The sequence below is a fragment of the Antrostomus carolinensis genome, unplaced genomic scaffold (genome assembly GCF_000700745.2).
Source record: "Antrostomus carolinensis isolate BGI_N321 unplaced genomic scaffold, ASM70074v2 scaffold31823, whole genome shotgun sequence".
Lineage (NCBI taxonomy): Eukaryota > Metazoa > Chordata > Aves > Caprimulgiformes > Caprimulgidae > Antrostomus > Antrostomus carolinensis.
This window is the reverse complement of record NW_010303643.1, coordinates 5,064-29,305: the sequence shown is the minus strand read 5'-3', so window position 1 is coordinate 29,305 and position 24,242 is coordinate 5,064. Positions and strand designations below refer to the sequence as shown.

The following is a 24,242-nucleotide window of genomic DNA, read 5'->3' as shown; positions in this document are numbered from 1 at the left end:
GTGGAGCTCACCTGAAGCTTCAGTTCTCACAGGCTGCCCGAGAACTATTACGTGGAAAAGAGTAAGCTGTGCCTACACAGTGAAAAATACTTTCCCCTCTTAGTTATCAGATAACACCCTGTTTCTTCTCTCCCCTGCCCTATAAAGAGAAACTGTAGTAGCTCAAACCAGACATTCTCATATGCTGTAGACAGATACTCTTAAGCACTGATGCATCTGCTCTCTTTATGAAAGAATTCTAAATTGGATGTTTAAATTCAGATACGAAGTTGTTACACTTTATTTGTAACAAAAGAATGATTCAGCATTAATGTTAGTAAAAGTGAGTTGCTTTTCCTCCTCATTCACATAATTTGAGCACTGCTTATACACAAGTTTTACTCATCCTTCTTTAAAGCAGAACAAGCTGTTCCCATTACAAGGAATGCTATGACCTTCCCAGCTCCTTATAATTGTATACAACAAACACATTAGCACAGGACACTTGTCCAGCATTTCCATTCCCACTTTTAAAATGAGTGAAATTCCATTTGGAACCATATTTCTAATTTTGGTCAGTATGTCTCACACATTGTTCTTTTAACACTTCAAATAGAATTAGAAGCAAGAGTTGCTTGAATGACTATATTCAGCAGCTAGCAGGTAGGTACTAGCTAAAACAAAGTGTTTTAGTGAGTTTAACATGCTAAAGTCACTTACAGTTCATCCCATTTAATCAAGTAGAAGAAGTTCTTGTATGTGCCAACCTTCTTGGACTGAATAGGTTTAAACAGATCTTTTCCATTATGGCTCAGAGAACAAATCAAGTAGTATTTTTCATAACTGGACAAGGAAAAGAATGTAAAATAAACAAATAAACAACAACAAAAAAATTTATAAACAGATGAATTTTACAATTAATAAATTACTCACTTTGATACCCAACCAGGAGAGATTCCATGTGCAGCAAATATTGTGAACTGGAGATGTTCTGTGGCAGTCCATGCTTCCTTAGTACTCCTGCTATCTTTTGGAGAAATTGCTGCAGATCTACTACACGAATTCATGTGGAGTCGCAGAAGGGCCTCAACTGCTCTTGTTAACTGGTCTACACTCACTTTCAAAGGGTTTTCAGGCTGCAGTGAATCTAAATTATAATTTATTTTTAATGTATAGCTTCCTAAAACACCCACTTGAAAGCAAGTTTTTAAATAAAATTTAAGAACTTCACTCACCAGACGAGCTCTTGCTAGTGTCGTCACTACATTTTAAGGATACCTACACAGTAAAGTTGAGAAAATTTCAGTATTAAGAAACCCATATTAATTTTCCACTGCTCTTAAGTATATTGTACAGAAATTAAGAAACATCAGAATTAGGTCCATATTTGGGTTTATGTAACACATCTTTTTCCTCCAAGTTCCTCAAGAGTTAACTGACATCGCAGTTTCCGTATCATGCAGCAACTAATAATGAAGTTCAACAGCTCAGGTTTTGTCAAGTCACAAGTCACCCTTTATGAACTTTTAAAAGACAGAGTACATTGGAATATTGCTCAGGATATTCTTACTGCTCTGAGTAGAGATAAAACTTGGTCAGGGCTGTTATGGATGAAAGCAGAAGCTCTTAGCTCTACTACCCAGTAATTTAAGTCTGAATTGCTGTTTTCTTGTGGCATTTGCTAAGGTATTGTTTGTAGACAGAGTAAACTATAAATTTACTGAAAAAAACCCCACGTTAAAACAACTGAGAAAACTGAACAGCAAGTACTGTCACGTTGTACTATCTGCTCTGTTTGCTTCTTGGTCTGCTGAACTGGAAGACTAAACATGATACAGCATTACAGCAATATCTAGTCTCAACAAGGACACTGATGAAGCCAAAAGGTGACAAACAAATAATGGGAATTTACTCCCTTCTCATAAGGAAGGGTTTCATGCCAAATTCAACTTCTAATAAAACAAAAACTTTTAATGAAAACTAAGTTTGTGATTTAAAACCAAAACCCAGCAAATTCCTAATGCTTCAGAGAAAGTCTAAGAAGTTTGCCACAACTGCTGGAGAGGAATGAAAGCTCTCCTTACACTTTTAGTGTATTAATTGAGCATCTTACCAATATTAAGTTTTGACTACCAAAAAACTTCATATTCTTATAAAAAAACATGCAGAAACTTATGGAGAAAAAAATTTAAATCACATCATTTTCTCCTTTCAGAAAAGCTGCCATTATGTTTCCACCCTACTTGTCAAGCAGTCCAAGTACTTTTGGGTGACAGGATACCAAACTGTTGAAACAGCACTATACATGTAATTTTCTACTTGACAGTCTACTGTTTTCTTTTACTTTTTGGCCACTTCTTCCAACCACAAAACAACTACTTAAAAAAACCAAAAACAAAACAACAAACAATATCTTACATAAGGTTTAGATTAAACTGGCTCCTATTTTACAGTAATTTAATTTCTTAAAGCAAACCTAAATGCCTTCATACACATTGGCTTAAACAGTAATGCTCATCACAAGAGAATTGCAGGATTTTACTGATAAAAAAGTACCTTTTAAGAATTCTACTGGAATAGCATTATTTTTGGAAGTTATTTTTAGAGCTTTCTCCTATCAAAAAGCAAAAATTGAAGAAATATTTTACATACTGTATTTTACTAAGTTTTCTTAATACGTCTTCTGCATTTCCCTGCAAGAATTTTAGCTCTTATGACAACTGTATTTATTTGGTCCATGCATTTTGCAAGCCTTCTCCTCAGTATTGCAAATAGATCATTGAACTGAACGAAGCTGAAACTGAGTAGAACAGCACGGGAATTGCCACTCTAATAAGGCAGCAGGACAACAGAAATAGCATTACAAGACAATTCAGCTTTTTATCTGCACACTTCTCCATTTAATGACTGTTTTTGACTACAGGACTTGAGACCAATTCTGCTTTAGTGAACTGTGCATTGTAAGGCAGTTTTATCATCAAAATCTGTGCTATTGGAGAGATTTTTATTTTTGTCAATATGCTCAGGAATGCAGGAGCATGAACTATTAGATTTTTAAGATGCTGTTGCTATTCACATAAATACTGCACAGAAAATAAGTTACGCTAATTGCTCCTTTAAGCATAACTGCCTTGATTTTAGAGGGCACGAGCTAGCTGTCAGCTTCCCTTGCTCAGATTTAGTACATACACTGTGACACAAGTCTATATTTACAGAACCAGAAAAAGTACTCTAAAATTAGTTTTTTACAAAGTCACTACTTATAACAGGAAAGGATTCCCAGAGCAAGTGATTAATACATTAACAGCAAAGAGATGTTAAAATAAATAGAAGATATCAGGCAAAATAAAAAAAAATATAAAACAGAAAACCCAGGCACATAACCCTGGCTGAACTGTTCCTGGTATCTGCAGCTATCGAAGGTTACGAAATAGTATTTATCAGTGTTAAAAAGCATACCTGAGAATGCAATTTATAGTGTGAAAGTTTACCTCAGTATTTTTAGTCCTTGGAAGATTAACAGCCCTCCTTAGCTTCTTTACTGAGTCCGTTATTGCGGGAGTCTCTACACAATCCAATGTAGAACAGATTTTTCTGACAGTCTTAATTACGTGATCTACTGCTTTATGCTGGTTCTAATAAGGAACGTATGAAAGAATAGATTGGTCCAATCACAACTGTGAAAAACAGTAGCACTTTTTTTTTTTTTTTTGAGAATGAATTGCCAATAAAATTTCATTATGAGATGCATATCATTAAACTGTGGTGCAACAATTGCATTAAACAAAACCCTCAGTATTGAGAACTTCCTTATAGCTCAGTTATCAATTCCAAAAACATAGGAGTAGGGATTGGGAGCTACCTGGCAACAATTAACTTTGTCCTAGTAAGAAAATAACCATAAAAGTCAGAAGACACTGTAAATATTTAAGCCATACTTTGAAAGCTAACACTTTGAAGATAATAGCTGGTTTGGCACATGAAAAGCAAAATTTCCACTGCTATTTTCCTCATAGACTTTCATATTAATCTCAATAAAAAGACAATGGCTAACTTTTAAAGTGCACAATAACATGAAAGTAAAGACTATAAACAAGTTATTTACAGATTACTTTACCCTGTTTCACTTTGATTAGCAAGATTCAGCTACTGCATATGTACAGGAATTCACTTCAGAAAGTAAAAAATTTCAAATGCAACAACTCCTAATATTTGGACCTCATCATCATCACCTACAAGCTCCATCTCCCATCCTCAAAAAGACTGTAGAAAGAGTAGGACATAAGTCTGAATTGAGATGTTTTGCATTCCTCACCTCAGCCTGTGAAACCACAGTTAAACAAGCAAGCTGAAGCAGCTGCAAGAGCAAAGCAACAAAAACACCACCATAACAAGGAGCAGTAACTTCTCACTCTTCTACAAAAAATACTGTGTTCAAAACTACCCTTGAGAACAGTGTGAATCACAAAGGGAATTAAATAACATTAAGGGAATATGTAAATAGTGGACATCAGCTTGTTCAGACCTGCATTCCTGGAGAGGCAAACAACACAGTGGAAATGAAAAGTATTGTAATTAAGTCATTCCTTTCAAGACTGTTCTTACAGAAACTGTTTAAGAAACATAGCTATCTAATGTTTAAGAATTTAAGTATCCAAATTATATTACTATCAGGAGTTAAACTAAGCTTCTCCTTTTAAAAAAAAAAGTGAAGCAGGTCATCTTCAGCTAGCTTTTGCATTTGGGAAATTACTTCACACTACTCCACACACAAGCTGTTCTAAGCTACCTATCATACACCGAAAAAGGCAATATTTTTGTATTTTAAATTAATCCAACAGTGCAAAATAAGATGTCATTATACTTTGTGTGAAACGTACTTGTACATTCCAAACATGCTTCAGTTATAACTCCCATTGTATACAACTATTACTGCTCACTACTGTGTAGACTTTTATCTGTTACTAAAATACCATTCATGGCTGACAACTAACATAGTCAGGATTCAGACCTTTTCCCTAGTCCCTTACATTAATCTCTTCCAGCATTTTTAAGGAAAAGGTTATTTTGGACCCTAAGACATGGAAGATACATTTCTAGTTGTGACAATTAGGTAATATTTAGTTAGCAGGAAAAGCTAGGAAGAAAAGAGGAAAAGTAATCTAAAAACCCATTATTCCAAATTTACATTTGACAGCTTGTTCGGATCTCAGCTTCCCCAAGAATACCTGCAAGTCTTTCTTTCCAAACTATCTCATTAGTAAACCTTCTCATGCTACTTTTGGTTCAGCAATAATTTATGATACCCTTACCTCATTTTTCAGAGCTATGTTAACTTGCTTGTGATACACATCAAGAAGCTCTTCTATTGAAGACCTGCAAGAAATAGTAACGACTGAACACAAGTGCAAGAGCGTAAGATAACCTTGGTCAGAAATTCAGCAGTGGGCTTGATTACTAAAATAACCACACAATATTACCTTATAATAGGTTCTCTGAAAGGCTTCTCTACTTTGTAAAGGTGTTTGGTTAGATGTATGGGTGTTCTGTCATCCTCTTCCTGCAATAAAATATTAGATATTAAGTCCAGTTCTCACCTATCTATAATTCGTAATACTGTTTCATAAGTTCCATTACTAATACTTGTGGAGTGGAAGGGGAAAGATATAAAATGATCTCTCCACAGGAGAAAAGAAATAACAAGTTAATAACCTATGAAACGCGTACACATTGGGACAAGGGGAAGAGGGAAGAAACAGCAATTGAGAGCCTAACTATGCAGGTATCAGATATTCCTCCCTTTCTCTTTGATGGCCTGATACATATCTAATTAAACTCAAAAACTGTTCTCAACTTTTATTTAACTCTGAAATTTGCTGCTTTTCTTTCAGGCCTCAATTTTAGTCCAAATACTTGCATACTTTTTCCAGCTATAGTACTTTGTCTAAAGTACTAGTAAAAGACATTATCCATATTTACATTATTTGCCTTGCAAAGATTCAGTATGTATTTCATTTCCTTTTAGTATAAGAGAATACAATTACCAACACCAAGCAGACATATTAAATTGTTAATCGCTCAAAAGAGGTTACGCTTCAGACTCATCCATTCTGATGCAAGCTCCCAACCTCTTGAAGATTTACACTGCTGCAGCAGCTTAGGAGGTACTTACTGTTCGTGCCAGATCTCGGCATATTACGCTATGGGTCAAGAGCTGCAGTTTGATTTCTGTATCCCACTTCCGACAGTTCTGAATATATTCATGACTTCCTACACAGTGCTTACTGTTAAACAAGAGAGCTATAGTTACACTAAAAATATGTGGTGTTTTTCAGAAAATTCACAGGGAATATTTAAGGCAACCTGTTGGCTCAAACTAAGAAAACGATGAAGCAATCTCCACACCATACTATATCTGATTTTTACTTCTGGAGAAGTTTTAGTATAATAATACAGATACCTATCTTTTTGTAGAGCTCTTAACTCCTTGGGTAAAAATGAAACCAAATATCCTAACCCAGAAAACTAATGGGGATTTGTAAACCATGAGTTTTGTAAAAAACAAAAAACACCACCCCACCCCACCCCACCCCCCCCCCCCCCCAAAAAAAAAGCCAAACCATAGATTATTTCTGATTATTAAAAATCATCAGTATATTTTTTTTCCTGGTTGCTGGTATTTGAAAAGCACCTGAAATTTATAACATAAATGTTCTAGAAATCTGCATCTGAAAAAAAAACCCAAAACCTGTGTTCAGCACAACAGATGGCAGATTAGAACAGATTTCTAGGAAGCTTTTGAGAACCTACTTTGCTGTATCCCAGAGCAACTCTAAAGACTTTTGATCTTTGTGCAAAGTGTGACTCTTCTACATTTTTACAACTTCTGTTTTCACACATTTAATTGTTAAAGAAATACTTTACAGTAGCCGTGCCACGAAAAAGCATGAAGTTAAATATTAATGAAAAAGAGTTTGCTTACTTCTGTAAAACTTCTTCTTGGCCACAGACTTTCAGGATATAGCTGCCAATGTCCACTTCATTCAAGTCATCATGCACCCAGCAAAGTGCCTGCATTATTATAAGCTCAACAGGGGAACTCACTGTTAAAACAAATTACACCTAAAAGTTAAATATAAATCTACAGCAAGTGATATTAACCATTAGGCACTCATAAATTATAGCTATTTAATGAAATTTATTTTTACACTTGTAGGGAAGACTCTTATGCTTCTAAAATCTCCTAAATTGCATAGTTTGAGATCTTCCCTTTTTTCCACACAAAGAAAGGCATCTTATAAAACCTGTCTGTAGTTTAAGAAATCAATAAATACTTTTTAAAATTAGGATACAGTGTAGTCACTTGACCAAAAGTACAAAAACAGTTTGCAGTCTGTTTTCCAGCAGTTTTAATATGAGGATAGCTTTTTTTTTATTATAAATTTGCCTTATTTAGCAAGGACTTCAAATAGGTAAGTGATCCCAGAGCAGCCTAAAGTTTAAAAAACATTATCTGAAGAGTTGGAGAAGGAACTTCTATTTTTTCTGCTTTTGAGGAACTGAGTATCAGCTGTAGCACAGGCAAATCCTGCTTAAAGACCTTTTTTTTTTTCCCTTTATATTTGTCTAGGGCAGTTTCCACATTGTACACATCAGATCTCAGTAAGCATCACCAAAGCCTTTGCAAAAAGCAATTCTTAACTACCAGTACTTTCACATCAGGCTCCAGATAACTTTTTGAGAACAGCCTCTCTCTTCCATCCAGCAACCACAGAGCAAAAGAAATAATCTCAGTCAAACCCAAAATCTGTTCCCCCACAGCCACCAGCTGTCACTGACAAAAAAAACCCAACATAGATATGTTTTAATAGCACAAACATTTTAAGTACAAAATGCTCTCTACCCGTCCCTACCTCATTTCTGACCATCTCCTTTGAATCATTCGCAAACAATATCACTAAGTTCCACAAAATTCTGTAACAAAAACTCTATAGAAGATTTTATTTTTTAACCAGTACTTTCAGAGTAAAAAAAACAGTGTTTTTTTCCCCTCCAGGGACCTTCCTAATTTTCCCAATTTTTTTTTTTTTTTTTTTAATAAGTTACTAGTATGATGGATACAAAGAGGTAATGACACAACAGTATTTTCCACAAGATAACACAAATGCTTCATCTTATTAACAGACAACTAATTATTACAAGCACAGAGGTATTTGCTGGCATATAAAGAATGAGTATGTGGAATTCAAGAACAAGGAATTATAAGAAGTATGAATTCAGAAACACTATTTAACTCCTTATTAATCTAGAGTGAAACTGCTGTACTACTTTCAGCAGAGAATATGGTGGTTGACAGAGAAAAAAGATGCAGTAACAGTTTGTGGGCTATAGTCACAGGCTGCACTGGCGAAGGTCTGCTGGTCCTGCAAAGCTATGTTACCATCTTTTTCCCATCCTCCCTCTTATTCAAAGACATTAATTTCTTGCTGACATACAATGATTGCTCAGGTAGACTTGTACTTCCATGTAAAGTGTAATAAATGCAAAATGAATAGATATAACCAAATAAGCTCTAAAGTTCATCTTTTTCCCTCCCAGGTCCTTTCTACATGTCGAGCTGAGAACTCTGAAAGGCTGCAGTTCCTTCTGAGCAGGACTGAAAGCCATACTGAAGTAGTTCTAGCATTAGGACGCTAAGGTACATAACAATTTGACAAAGAGCAGAGGAATTAAAGGAAGATAACTTTAAATACACCCACTACTTGTCATGTATGAGCTATGGACACCTACCTTTCACTAGCTACTGAAGATAAGTAGTTTAACTGTGATTAGTTTCAGCATCAGAAAAAGGAAGAGAGCAGAAAGAATAAGATACATGGGTCTAAAAGGCAAAACACGTTCCAAGGTATTCACAAAACCTCTAGAAATAAAGGGCTGAAGCCATAACATTTTAGTTACGCTGTCAAAGCCTTTTGTAGGAAAGGATTAAGTCCATAATATTAAGAAAGTGTAATCTTAAGGATGAAGAGCAGAAACCTTCCTAGGCTACACTTACAGTCCACCTCATTTCTTAACAAAAGAGCATTAAATGACAGCAGAGTAAATATGAGGCCCAGCAAATGAATATAGAGTGAAAACACTTATGCACTGAGAGCTTGTTTTCCAATAGAGCAGCTAGTTTAAGTGAGTAACACAGCAACTTCGTGTTTTTTGAGAACAACCAACTCTAAAGGATCTACATTGTCACAGACAGAGAACCAAAAAAAAAAAACCACCACAGCACAGATCTGCTATGAGGTGACACCATCTGGGAATGGGAACCCTCACAAGGGCCAAGAGATTACAGCAGTAGAGAGGCTAAAAAGTAAGTTGCTTCTGAGGCAATTTATTATCAGTTATTTTACCTCAAAGAACTGCCAGAAGTTCATAGCATCCAGAGTTACAGCCTTTAATGCAAACACACTGAGCAGTCGTGACTGCTCAGAGAATATGAATTTATGTGCAAGAACAAGCCAAACCTAAGTTCCACCCCAAACTAATTCTCCTAGTTACCCACAAAACTGGGCCAGATAGTTGTGGCACATTACAAAAGTATTATTTTAGTGTTTGTGTTCATAAGTATATATTGAAGTCAAGTAATAGATAATTTCAGTGTTTATTCTTATTTCCCAAAAGCAATCTGTTTTAATTTTTAGATAGCCTGCAAGAATTTATATAAACATACGTTAGAATGTTGAAATAAAAAAATAAAGTTAAGAATCTCAGTCCTGGTGTCATCGTCCCCTCAATTACCATAAAGTAGGTCAAACTCTTGAAAAACTGTTTTAACATTCCCAGCCATGGATAGAATACTGCTTCTGGTTTGCTTGGCTTTCCTTTTTAAAAAAAAGTTTCACTTTGTCGGCTTCTAAGTAATTCCTGATGGAAGCAAAGACCCAGAATTAGGTTCTTTCCTCAGTTACCTTTTCCACATTCCCACAAGTAATCCACGCACCTGAGACCCAGGGATTATAAAAACTGAAAGGCATTGGCCTAGACTGAGTGTACAGTCTTAACTCACCATTTTAAGTCTTACAAGCAAACTCCAATTTCAAAAGCAAAAACATACCATCACATGTAAATGTTACTGGTTGCTGGAATTCTTCAATTTCTATAGAAACCTTGATACTGGCATTCTCCCCACTTATATTTCTTTGCAGCATGACTGGACTCAGCACAAAGCCTGGATTTGTTTGCTGATTATCATAAGGAAACTTGGTCCTCAATCTGAAAGTAGAGAAGGGTTATGAAACATTGCAATGGATAAGTCTAAGACTAAAGCAAAATAACATGGTGATAACCACAAACCAGAACAGTAAAGACTACCTTTTGCTCTTTACCTAAATTGTATGTACAAAACACCATTTAATTTTTCTACTCTCAACAGAACACTGCACACAATAATTACACAAGTAGTAGTTAGAAGGGGAAAAGAACCTAGCTTATAATTAGTCAGGTTTTCCATATATGTTAAAATATTTAATAGGTCAATGCTTACAGGACATATCCAGCTTCTGTAGAAGCTAAACTCTAAAACAGTTTTTAAAAAGCTAATCCATGGCATCTGCTAAAAATCAGTTTTAAAAAGGGCAATTTCTTTTATGTAAAAGATACTACAAAACTCTCTACATTTTTTGGAAGTCTAATTTGAATTTAAGATATTACGCAGAAGGTAGTTATTCCAAGTTCTGGAAGCTCAGAAAGAAGCCTAAATTAAGAGAAAGGCTTTTTTTAAAGACACAAACAGTATAAAACACCCATCTAGTAATGAACAGACAGTAGTTTCATAGCTGCGTTTTATTTTCTGCTATTTAACATAGATAAAATAATTTAACCTCAACCTTCTGCCAACATTAAAGTAGTATTCTAGGAGATTAAGAACAGAACTTATTTCTAACAGTCATCTATTTCACCATCTTGATTCCTGACAAGAAATCAGGAATTTCTTGATTTCAAGAAATTGGGGTGGGGGGGGAATCCCTCTAGCAAGAGCTGTCCAGTCACAAGTTCATCAGCATTTTAAGCACTGGGTCTTGAAAAACAGGCAACAATTAGATTTAACTAGAAACTGTTTCAAAAAGCCTATTTTATGTGAGTTTTGTCAGTAAGTTTTACAGGTATGTGACTTCTCACTGGTTTTATGGAATTTGCTTTTCATTGCATAAACATCCCTATTTTAAAAAGTAGCTGTTATCCTTCAAAGATCTCCATTTCCCCCATTAGTTCTTGGATTTTGATCTTGAGAAGAAAAAAAGGCAAGACTCCTAGGATGCCTTCTCTAGGAAGAAAGCAAAAAAAAAAAGTCAATCTTATTAAATTGTGGCAGTAAACAAAAGAAAAAAAGAGCATTCTGGGTTATCAAGTCCCATCTTTGATTTAACTTCACCATCTGATCAAAGCAGCACCAAGTTCGAAGGCTTTATTTGGTACAGAATTATAATTGTGGAAGCAATAAAAATGAGAGCATTTAAGGGTTTGAAAGCAACTGAGTGACAGGATTTCGTGAGGTGCATCAACTAAGAAAGGAAATATTTCAAATTCTTTCAAAATAAATTATATTTAAAAATATATAGAAGAAGGAGATACAGATATATGGAAATACAGTTTGAGGATAAAAAAGTATTATAAAAACAAGGGAAAAAGTGAGAGGAAAGTCACAGGACCAAAAGAATAAAGACATATGATAATTCAAAAGCCTTAGTACTGAATACTGTAACAATTCTGTTGCATTCTTGAAAAAAAACGAGACAAAAACAGGAAAAACCGGGATAAGAAAAGGAAAAAAAGACACATAGTGAAATCAAGCAAAAAATGCAGGACTGGTCCTGTCAACCTAACTGAAAATGAGCAATTCAGCCTTTTTTTTTGTCTGAAAGCTAATTTGTGTTCAGTAATTTCTTACTTTGTAACTGCTTGAGAAAAAGCTGACAGTTCTGGATTCTGCCCTTCAATTTCTTGGAGAAGCACGTTTTCTGTCAGTATGCCAGTGGTCCCATTGTCTTTCTGCAACTCAAAGATAATACAGTATTTAAATAGCTGCAAACATTCCTATAGCCAGCAAAGCCATGTGTAGATGATAGATTTTCAGGAGTTTGAGGTTTACTATTAGTTTTATGTCTACTTCTATCATTACTAAGTTGAAAAGTACAGATTCACTGGACCAGTGACTCCTTTACGGAAGGTAATTTATTTGACAGCATCACTACCAGTTAAGATTATGCTGCAAGCACAAAAGTTCCTGAGCTCTCAGCAGTCACCTGTTGCGTTAGAATTTGGCTAGATTTTGCTGAACCAGAGGAGGAAGACAGACAAATGTTTTTTCCTTCAATTCTGTGATTCAGCCTTCAGTAGTTTCGGAAAGAAGCATTAGGCTTCAGTTCTGCCCATGACTGCCTTTTCCTTCAAAGCAGGAAAAGATAAATCCTACACTGGAAGGAAGTAGCATTCAGAAGACTAAACTCAGAACTAATCTCATGGTATAAAATTACTGCTGTTTTAATCCCTTATGCCATATGCACTCACAAGCTCCCAAAAACATAAACCACATTATTTGAAGTATCCAATCTAAAAAACAATTGCTAAAAGAGAACTGCAGTTTCAAATAACAAAATCTAATAATCTTAAAAAAAAAAGTCCCAAGATAAAACTGCAGCAGTTTTTACTCCATATCTGTTCCTGATGGAATTCACAATAGAGCCACACAAATGCTAGTGTAAGCAAAGAGCAGCTGGAACAAGCAGTGGGTTGAGGTGGAACTCAATTCCTCTCTCCTCCAACAGCCACCACTAGCCTAAAGCACTCATGAAACTCCAGCTGGATACTCCTGGGAATAAACTGATCTTGAAGTTTGCTCATGTCCAACCTAGGGTCATTGTGCACAGAGGATAAAGCAATATCTTCTGACCAGTTACATTTTTACATCCAGAGCTTTTACAATGCTTATAGAAATCTTTAATCCACTCAGAAGTCCAGGGGGAGGAAAAAACCAACCAAACAAAAAAACCCAGGAAAGCAGACTGCACCGCAGTTGTTGTGAAAATCATATCAATTTATTCATACTTGAAATAGTGAATAACTACTTAACTAGTATGTGGGTTATTTATTATTAGCTGACAAAGTTAGCTGAGCATCTGACTTTATTAGAGCATATCAGACAATATAGTCAAATTAGACTGTCTCAGAAAAGGGGTCAAATATGTAACACACAGAGCTAGAGACTGGCAGGTCTTTTCCTTTTAGATTTTCTTTTTTTTTTTTGCTCCAATTAACTTGTTTAAGCAGTATAGCATTAACTTAGAAGGGATAATACATGAAACCCATAATGGCCACTTGAATAGTGTTTAAACCTAGTTATTTCAGCTAAAATATTGGTTTCATGAACACTGATCAGTTCAAAAGGATAAATTCTATATAATTAGGAACTAGCCATACCATAGGAACTAATTAGAGCAGGAAGCTGTGAAGTCACAAAACCTGGAATGAGATTCAGGAGCCTCTATATATAATACCTTAAAGGTTCTTCCATTCTAAGTTGTATCACATAAAAATACTTCTGGGCCACTGCACAAGACCTGCTGACAAACCTGTGCAGTTGTATCTAGTACATGTATTCTTTAAGCAATTACACAATAATAAAACAACAAAATAAAAATCATACAAGGAAACGGGAAGTTACCACACTAAGTGAAAGGTAAACACCTTTGACAGAGATTCAGCTAACTGCTGCTCAGCAATCAACACAATACTCAATCATTTCAAACCAAGAAGCTGGCTATACAAATATTAATTTTCCTCTATTTAAGAACTCCTTTTAAAGAACTAATACTACAAATAAGTACTCAAAGCACTTGGCAACTCTAACCAGAGTATAAAAGCAATACCCAAGAGGATTACTTAAAGTCACACCAGTGATGCAACATTGCCACTTTATGCCACTATGTGACACTTCTGAATTATTTACAGAAAAATTTGCAGGTTATTCTGCTGTTAAATTCAAAGTAGTTTAGGGAACTACAAGGCATTTCTAGACATGCAAGCTTAGCCAGGGTAAACAATAAATTCCAATGTAATGAGCAAAGAAAAAAAAAAAAAAAGGTGTATTTCATTACCCATAACTGACCTTAGGGCTACATTTGGCTAAGGAGAGAAACCTAATGTTAATTCAAATATGTACTGCTAGAAATTACCTCTGGGAGAAAATTAAGAACATTAAATGCCTCCCTGTTTTTTTTAGTTTAGTTTCAATACTATTTTTTTAATCACCTTTTGGAAGAGATTTTCAGGAAGGCAAGCTTTGATAAACTAAGAAATCTATTTAAAATCCACTGGTCTCAGATGATTAGGGATTTGAGCAACAAATAGGATTTGAATTTCTTTAACTTCCAGATGAGCAAATATAGCAGGTGTAGAAGCTATCAGTCAAACAGGAAATAACTTGTAAGAAACTACTTCAGGCCAGACCAGATAAATAGTTTGTATCAGCAGCGTCTGCAAAAACAGAAGTGGTCTGCAAATACAATTACTCTTAACAATAAAAAACAAACTCAAAAACCTGTAAATTACCAAAAGTCAAATTAAATTAAATCCCATCAGTATATAAAGCCACAAGATTCTACAGTTTTGTGTAGAGGAAAGGTAGAGAAAAAAAACCTAAAATAGGACAAAATGATTTTGCCTCTGCTTTCAGAAAGGAGAGTGACAAACACTGAAGTATTTAAAAGGACATACTGAACATATAGGTACTTCATCAAAGGTGAAGTAGAACTCAAAGCAATCTACTCATTCAAGGGATTAAATATAATGATAGAAATAAAATATAGGACTACAAATTTTTACTAATAGTTTCATTTAAAGGAGCAGTGAGATTATGAGTTATTCAGGGGGAAAAATAATCCAGACTAGTTAGGATGCAAGATTTCAGAACATACATTGAAGGAAATAAATACCTGGAGGTAAATGGGATAAAAAACAAGAGAACTGCCAAAAATAGAGGCTAAATAACTCAAGCTTCCTACTATAGCAGATGGAAAACTATTTAAACCAGAAAACAAAGTAGCAGCACAGGATAGGCAAAAGATAAAGCAGGTTATGTTGAAAGGATATCTATCTGCTTGAGAGACTTTTCTTTAGATCTATTTATTATCTTCTTTAATAACTCAGCAGAAGCAGAAGAAACACCCCTGATGATAATTTGCAGTTTTGTACCATCAGCCAGCTTCACAATACAGACTAGAACTGGAGTGTTATGCCAAACCTAGTAAACCACAGACTGGAGGAACACAAGTGGAAAGTAAATCTCCAGTCTTCAATTGGACATTCACTGCAGGGGTCTGCTATAAACTAAGAATTTGTTTGAAAAAGACGGTGGCTTAAGAAAATCAGATATATTAATTGACTACAGGATCAACATGTGCTGTTGTGATGACTTGATGAACAAAGCAAATGCAATAAGAGTGTATCAAGCAGGATGCCCCTACCTGTAATGTTTATTCACGCCACTGTGCAAAGCACATGGGACACTGTGCTCTTTCACACAGAGAATTAAAATTCTCATAAGCCTTCTTCAAAAAAAAAAAAAGTGACAGGAAAGAGAAGCTACCACAGAGAGCTTGCAATGAAAGCTGACAGGAAGTCAGTCTCTTATAAATGTTCAGGTAAACATCAAAATGGTCCTTCATCTTAAACACCTGATATTCCATCCTGTTGAGAAGAACACTTGCTAAGAGCTAGTGATAAATGCATTTCTGCTGAAAATCAGATGACTGACAAGGACAGCAAGGGTCTGGAACAGCCTTTAAATCAAAAGTAGCAGGAGGAAAAGACCACACGTGAAGGCAGAGCTTGAGCATTTCATGAATCAGTTAACATATGATCTGCAAATAGCCTGGGATTGGACCTGATGGATAGGATAGACCCTTTTAAATACTGCATTCTTGAAAAAAACCCTGGAATTTATAAAAACATTCATTCTTCAACAGTCAAATATTACTTTCTACAGACAGCACCTCAGAAGCACTGTTCCAACAGTCTAGCTACTGAAGTCATTAGTTACTTCACAATCAACCAAATATTACTGGAAAACTGACACACACCACTAGATAACATGACAAACTGAACAAGCACACTGCTGTAGAGCCCAAATTTACACACCTCTCCAAATACTAGCAAATAACTGAGCTCACAGCTCAATGAGTGGAAAAAAATAAAATGAAGTTAGACTCAAGATCTTCACACATGTAATGTTAAAACTGCAATCCCCTCAAAACAGAGGTAAAGACTTTTTCTGGGTTTAGGGTTTTTTTTGGTCCTTCTCCACTGGTCTTCTATTAAACTTCTGCCAGAATACTGACAACTAGCCCAGAAAAACAGGAAATCCTTCAAATGAGGGGCCAAAAATTTCACTTCAATGGAAATTTAGACAGCCCTTTAAGCCAAAGTCTAGTAAATATTCCTTTTTCTGAGAAAAAAACCTCCCCCAGTTTGGGAGGGGAGGGAAGAATTAAGGAGCATTTTGGAAAATATCCTTGACTGATAACAGTTGTTTTTTATGGCATGTCCTATCCTATTAAGGCACCTAGAAAGACAATACATAAGATTCAAAACAGCTGCAATCCAAAGTCTACAAGGCAAACAAATCTTTTACTCCCCCAGCCTCTAACCAGTTTCTACAAATATGATTTTTCCTGGCGTTATCACCCTTGCCAGGGTGTTGACTTTTCCACTGAAGACTTCTCCTTCATCCTTTGTACTGTCTCTACAAAAAAAAAAAAAAATAAAACCACAGAAGTATTCATATTCACTTTCTATTGAGGTCACTAATATTTTAAAACGTAATTTCTTGTTTCACGATGGAATTTAAAATGATAAGAAAAGTTAAATAATCTACAGTCACTTACTAGACCTGGAAAAGGGCAGGATGCATAATTAACCAGATGAGATTGCTACAGTACTGATCATCTTCCATACAGTTTAGTTCTGATACAAATTGCATGTGCTCAATGTCCAAAAAGATGGACATTTAGTCATAACTAAAGCCTCTGTTGACATTTTTGTCTTGAAATTTTGATGAAAATGATCCTGATGCCAGAGCAGTAATCACCCTTTTGCCCCTCCTGATAAAAGTAACATCACACAAAGATGGTTTTCCTTCTTCTAGGACAGAAGTACAGGGTTTCTGACCCAACAGGTATCCCACCTTCCAGAACAGCATAACCGAAAGGTTCAGTTTTCCTTCCTGTACAGAAGGAAAAATTCCTCCCTAAAAAAGAGAATTATAGTGGTCTGGTGATAGACTGCAAGTGATACTGGGAGAACAGAGGACAGTTTTGACTATGCCACCTTTCTATGCTACATTTTTTTTTTTAAAAAAAAAAAAAAAAAAAAAAGCTAACAGGTTCAAATATAAGGTAAAAAAATATTTTTTTCAAAATCTGAGATAAAGGCTGCTCAAGATAAAGCTTTTGCTGTCTAACTCACCATCTTTTTATTTTGTAGTATCATGTGAATTGCTCATTATTTTAAATATTTATCGAGATGGTTTAAATACTTATTCTAAAGATTATTTCAATGTCTTTTTGTAGTGTGTTGAAAAACAGCAATTTCCTCCATAAACGTGGAAAGATTACATAAGGCCAGAGTTACTTTGGGATTTAATTCAGTAGTTATGTTCAATTTTCTGGATATCACTAATACATACATAGGCCCGTAACATCACATTATTTGGACACTGCTCAAGCCAAGTAATATTCAACAAACAAACCCAGACCTTAAATGTCTTTAAATACTATAATTAATCTTTACTATTATACTGCAGTTTAAAAATCCTGATTTACATACCTGTGATGTTTGGCCCTGTAACTTTGCAAGCTGAGTTGTTCGCATGTTTAAGGACTGGCTCCTTGTAACTGTTGCTCCAGAAGATTTCCCATTAACTTTTCTTTCCAGATGACAAGTTACTAACAGCTTTTCTTCTAACAGCACAGCATCCCATGGATCTTCAGCAGTCATACTTGAAGCCCTCTCTCCATCATTCTCTGCCTTATTTAAAGCCTCCACACTATCCACTTTTGGTTTACTTAGGGGATCCAAATCTAACCAATCAAATTTACTAACATCCCTGCAGCTTTCCGAGTCTGGTAGGTTAGAGACCGCAGACTTTATAGCGGTCATTTCCAAGTCCGTGCTTGACTTCCCATTTTTCAGAAATTCCGAGGTGCTTGCAATTTTGTCAAATACTTTTGCCATTTCTGGTGTAAGTACTGGAGGATATATAGGTAGGCTTCTTTGTGGATGGAAAGGTGTAGTAGCTGCCAATGGGTATGAAATGTATTGCGACTGTCTTGGAAGACCAAGATAAATAGGTTCTCTAGAGTGATAGCAGGACATATTTGGATGGAATCCATTTTGAAATACACCAGTCTGTTTTGTGTAAGAAGCTGAGGCGTAAATAGGAGGTAAAGTGCATGTCACAGGTGCTGGTACCCCAGGCGTCCACTGTCTTCTCTGACCCGTAGGCCCAAGATAAAATTGCGAAGACACAGATGGGCTCAAAATAGGACTCGCTGGCAATGCAGGTACTTTACTAGGTTCAAAACTGTCATCCAGCAGCAGCTTCTCTAGTTCAGCATGAGTAAGCTTCTCTATGTCAATGGTACTTATTTTATCTTCCATGCTCTTGGCATCAGACTCTGGAAACACCATGAGATCATGGTCCTGTTTGTTATGAGTCTCTGCTTTTTGTCTGGTGTTGCTTAAAGAATGAAAAGTTTGTTTATTACCAGCTACACCTCTTTCTTTCTGCATCTTAGCTAATGCCTCAGCTTCCATCTGCAACGCCTCCTCTTTGTCCACATCTTTTGACCTGGTGGCTGCCAGAGAAGGTGAGGAGCGCTGTTTAAATCCATTGCTACTGGATATCTGGGCCATACCGCAAGAGCAGATGTCCATTTAAAGAAGCAACACTTCCCTTGTACTGAATGTCCACCCTTGGCTTCAGAATAGATTTAGCAGGTCTGAAAAGGAAATGAAACATTAGAAACACATAAAAGAAACAATATGTGGAGAACTACTAAGTCGTATGTCACAAACTGACAAGGTTGCACATGTCCTTCAGAAATCCAGGATGTAATATTTTAAAGAGACCCAATACTTTTTTGGAGTCAAACTTAAAAAGAGAAGCTACACAATTAAATTCACAGCCTTTGAATTATATGAGACCCATTTATTTTTCTTCCTAGAACTTAGCACTAGGCAGAGTAAGTACTTGGTTTATTTTTGCACCGCTAAACCTATGATGCAGAAAAGCCACATTCAGGTACCTAACTGTTTGCAGATTTGAGCAATTCTGTGCACTTAGCCAGGTTCAATCTCAGAAGCAGAAATCTTTCTAAAGACTATACAAATATCCAGCACTGATAAAGCACACCATCAAGAGGAATTCCAGTTTACTTCAATATATTAAAAAAAAGATAGGCCTGTCAAACTGCTGTGCCATGATGACGGTGGTCATAATGATGCTGAAGGACCTCCCTTCCTTTGGGAAACATCATTGTACTTTACCCCCTTAACAAGACAAATAATGCTTACGAAATGCTAGTTCTTGGACAAGCAAAATGAGCAATTCATGTACAGCTACTCATTAAGTAATCCCTTTAACAGCCCCTTAAAGGAAGTGTCATTCACTACTATGTAGGGGAAGCAACTCTGCAAGGTCATTTTTGCTTAAGGCCACCACCAAGAAAACGACATCTTACATTTCTCCAATTCCAATCTTGTGCTCAGTACTATTATACAACTTTCCATATTCACCACAATACCCGTGCCTCTTTATTAAAATAATCTTACAAGAGATTTCCACAAGAACTATGTTATTTTTCAATATTATTTCTACTTAATTCTACAGCTTTTACACACAGATAGGTTAGAGTTGAGTCCAGGAGATGTCTTCCAGCAACAGCTAGAATGCATATCAAGTAGCAAGATAAAAATCATGAATAATGAGTTTCTGCTAGGAGAGTTACATAAACAGCAGTCCTCATTAAAACAGTTTCACTGTACTAGATGAGCCCTTTAGATGTAAGTCATCATGGGTTTAATTCATGCAATAATCTACAAAGTAAAAGTGTTCTTTGCAGCAAATAACGTAGATAACGCAAAAGTCTATTTTTATGTTCTCTTGCTATCACACCTCTTAGCTTTTTATTGTTTTGGTTTGTTTTTTTATTCTCCTTGAATCAGATCAGAGACATGTGCTCTAAAACTGACTGTATTTCTGTGGACTCGCCACATAGAAATCTGTTAAGAACATTTCTAACACATTCTTTAAATTCTTTAAGACTCTGACCAAGCTGTTATTTTATCTACTTCATTTCAGTGTCTTATACTGTGAAGGAGAGACGTCTTTATAAGAGGTTCTATACATTTCAATTAAGTCTGAAAACATGAATTCAGGTGAAAACCTTCGCAAAGCAAGGTTAAACTTTAAGATTAAGATGTTACAGGTACCAAACCAAGATTTAAATCAAAGAGGGTGTCTTCAGAAAGACTGAAACAGTGACAGATTAAAGTTATAAAACCCCAAAAACCACACATCTGAAGTCCTGGGGAATAAAGGCTTAAGGAGCTTTGGAGGTGAGTAGCATGTATCCATTCCATGAGATAATGATATTCAATACAGATGAAGTCTACTGAAGAAAGCAGACACCAGATCCTTTCCCATACACTATATTAAGCTGCAGAGTTTGACGTTCATTAAAGCCACAACTATTGCCATTAGAAAGAAGTTCTGTCCCACCTACTGCCTATTTGCACAGCTGAGTGTCAAATCCAATTGGGAGAATTGATAAAAATGAAAACAAACCCCAAACCTTTTTGCTGGTTTCCTTTATAGACAGTGCAGGTCCCTGGTCCTGCTACAGCACAGCTGTGGTCCTCAGTACAATCGGTTACTTACCATCCTCCTGTTAGCAGGACAGTCATTCTAAACCTTCTCCTAAAGATGTACTGAATACTTTGTAGATGGCCTAAGCCTACTAGCCACAGGTAACATCCTGACAAGAAGCCTAATATACTTTACACCAACTGCTCAGTCTGCCTCAATATCCAATCTCTTTATTAACTTACTGCTGGTTAAAATTGCTATGTCAAATATTCCGATGCAAGAACACTGACTTTTGAAGTCCTCTCAATAACTCCCATGTGGCTTTTCCAAGCAGCAGCAGCACAGGGCAAGTGCAGTTTTCATAGTCTTGCTGTTGCCTAAGAATTCTAAATAGCAGCAGGGGGTTTTTTTCCTGAATTTTACTCAAAAAACTAAAATAGGATCATACTTTCTGAGACTATTCAGGACTGTTTGGGCTACAACTGTGAAAAAGATTATCAACGCATTCTGGTGCTGCTTGATAATTACAGCAGCAAGTTACTTTTTATTAAGGAAAAAATATCAGGATTATATGGTCTTCAAAGTAACTATAACAACAACTCAGGCTCCTTAAAAAAGTATGAAGCCTTATTTTCCTGCTGCAATTGACAGCTTTGATCTCTGTACTCACAAAAAGTCACTGTTCCACAAAGTCAGAACTGCAGAGAAACCTACATTCCTTAGCACTCAAACATGTGCACAGCTACTGCAGGACATTAATTCCTAACACCTAGAGAATCCCAATCGCTCAGTAATTGCTTGTTTATTTTACAATTTCATGACACATTTCTGTCAGTGTATGACTGCAAACTTGCACTGACAAATCCAGTGACTTCCAGCATTCAAGACAGAAAAATATTATTATCAGTAGCTATCGAAAAAGTTCCATTTTATTTTTACTTTTGTAAGACAGTCTCATCAGCATACATACACTTAATTTGATCACTGTATTTAAGTCCAGTCCTTGGGAAACTTCTAAAACCAAATCAGTGTATAAGTTCCTGACAAATTTTATAAGTAGACCATGGTTTTGAAACAGCTTGAAGCTAAAACTTGATTTTAAAAAAATCTGTTAAAATTCCAATAGTTTTAGCACAACTTTACCCTGCATGTCAGTTTTAAGCAGTAAATTCACATGATAAAACATCAGAAAAGCTCCCTGTGCACGATTAAAATATAGACAGACCTTCTTTTAAATGCTAGGTGAACCGTATCAGTTAACATTTTCCCATAAGTTTAGCTTCACTTTGAACTTCTGACTTTGTAGTCTTCTTAGTTCAAAGGCAGAGAGTGAGCAGAATTTAAACTTCTCCAACATTTACAAAGAGAAGGGCAAAATCCATGTGGCCCATCTAACAGTGGTAAGTCCACTCGGACACTCAGAAGAATGTGCTTCAATTCAAATCCCAGAAACAGAAAAAACAGATACCTGAATCATTACTGACTATACCATAGGAATTCACAAGAAGTTTGCAACAACTGAAACCAATGGAAGACCTAGGAGTAATCCTCAAAGAGTCAGGATTGTTCTCAACTGCTGCATACTATTTTAAGTAACAGTTTTCAACTGTCAATCTCTGTCTTCAAGAGCTCTTTCCAAACACTCGAAGAATGTGTCAATTTTTTCTTTTTTTAATAAAATTAAAACTAGAAGCAACTGAAGGCATTATAACAAAAATTTGTAAGTGATAAAACAATCTCCTACACCACTTATTCTCCTCAAAATTTTAAATTAAATGGGCACATTCACACTTTACATACAAAGTCACCATACTTACACTGCCCTAGCAGTAACTCGCCGATAATGCCTGCTTTGTTTAAAAGCACACCAAAAATCTCAACCACTTGATTTATCTACAGCCTTTACAAAATGTAATCTATCTCTCGCAGTGGGACTAGTTAACATTAAGCAATATTTTCTTTTAAGAATTTGACTAGATATGATGAGACATGAGTTTACAGACCTCCTTCTCTGGTTCCTGTCTAGCAGTTTCCCTAAGAACTACTCTAGCACTCTCCACTACTCTAGCAAATACAGAAAATTGAACCATAAAGAAATTTATTTCTAATGAGGAATTTATTGGTGTCTGGTAAGAAACCTCAGGAGAATCAATACAGGATATTATATCTCTACCAGGACAAAGACTCACAAAACCTAAATTAGTTTCCTATTTTAATGAGCAAGGGATGACTTTATTAGAGATAAATCCTGTCACTTTAAGCAGGGGCAATCTCACCATCTGCTCATGTACATGTTAACAATCTTCTCTACTTGAGATGAGTTGCACAATTTTCTTTTCAAAAAAACCCCAAGGCTTTTAACATTCTATTTATAATTTGTTCTAGTGCTAAACAAGCACAGAACATACTATTTAGTAATTCATTCTTAAGAAATACTTTATAGTTATCACAAATCAGTGCACATAAATTCCCTAGAGTCCAAGCACTAAATACAGAAGCAATGATAACAAGTCAGACCCATTTCCTGCATTCCTTATAAAGTCATGCCCTGACATACAGTAGCCAGAGCTTCCTCAAAACAAGTGTAACTTTCACAATAACTCCATGGTTATTTTCCCATTTTTATTTTTTTTTTTAAAAGGCATTTGCCTAACATTGAATGATAGCTAACTTAAAAAAAAATGAACAAATCTTGCCTGCATACCAGAGATGGTAGCAGTTTTATTGGATAACTGGGGAAACTTAGCAAAAATAAGACAGTAGTAATATACTATGGAAAGTACTAATCATCCGGAAAGGAATTCATAGCAAGATATTTGCCACAGCAGGAAAACTCCTTAGCAAGAAAAAACACATGAACTTTGATGTTTAAAAGCCCTCTGTGCAAGATGCATCCAGATTGCTACAAATCGAGAAACAACTGAACAGACACTTCAAGAAGTCAAGTCATGAGTAAGTCCAGTATTTTTAAAAATGCTGTTAGGTTTAAGTTAGAAGTTTTCCAATAATGTGTACATAAGTAGTCCTGAAAAGTTAGTGTTTCAGCTATATAGTTCTACCATGCTGGTTTTCCACTGAAAACCTAGTAGCTTCTTTAATCCAGTCATTTTAGCAAAATCAGAAAGCGCTCCCTTGCAGATGAGATTGACACAGTAAACTGAAAAATAGAATCTATTTTGTTTTGGGACATATCCACAGAATCTTCGAAGATAATTTCACTAGCTTAAACAAAGGTGCAATTTTCAATTGGGCACAAACTCTGAACCAGTACTCATTTCTGTTCTGCACAAATCATTCAGCTCAAATACCTAAGCAGCTGTAGAGAGACCAGCAACTGCATCTCTAC

The 24,242-nt window shown here is 35.8% G+C and overlaps 1 protein-coding gene across 1 annotated transcript in view; it reads right to left on the bottom strand.

Moving 5' to 3' along the window:
• The window catches only part of LOC104518554 (phosphatidylinositol 4-phosphate 3-kinase C2 domain-containing subunit alpha), a gene marked incomplete at its 3' end in the record, with an annotated part of 30,676 nt that extends 6,889 nt beyond the window's left edge, over positions 1 to 23,787 (bottom strand). Inside the window, exons 1-13 of the mRNA XM_010164181.1 lie at positions 23,738 to 23,787; positions 20,364 to 20,365; positions 17,854 to 19,026; positions 11,921 to 12,021; positions 10,088 to 10,245; positions 6,962 to 7,082; positions 6,152 to 6,263; positions 5,460 to 5,539; positions 5,292 to 5,355; positions 3,471 to 3,614; positions 1,215 to 1,257; positions 913 to 1,126; positions 700 to 822 (exon numbers count right to left, since the gene is read on the bottom strand). Coding sequence (XP_010162483.1) covers positions 700 to 822; positions 913 to 1,126; positions 1,215 to 1,257; positions 3,471 to 3,614; positions 5,292 to 5,355; positions 5,460 to 5,539; positions 6,152 to 6,263; positions 6,962 to 7,082; positions 10,088 to 10,245; positions 11,921 to 12,021; positions 17,854 to 18,963 — 2,270 coding nt within the window. The remainder of the gene's footprint in view (positions 1 to 699; positions 823 to 912; positions 1,127 to 1,214; positions 1,258 to 3,470; positions 3,615 to 5,291; positions 5,356 to 5,459; positions 5,540 to 6,151; positions 6,264 to 6,961; positions 7,083 to 10,087; positions 10,246 to 11,920; positions 12,022 to 17,853; positions 19,027 to 20,363; positions 20,366 to 23,737) is intronic.
• Positions 23,788 to 24,242: the final 455 nt, after the last annotated feature.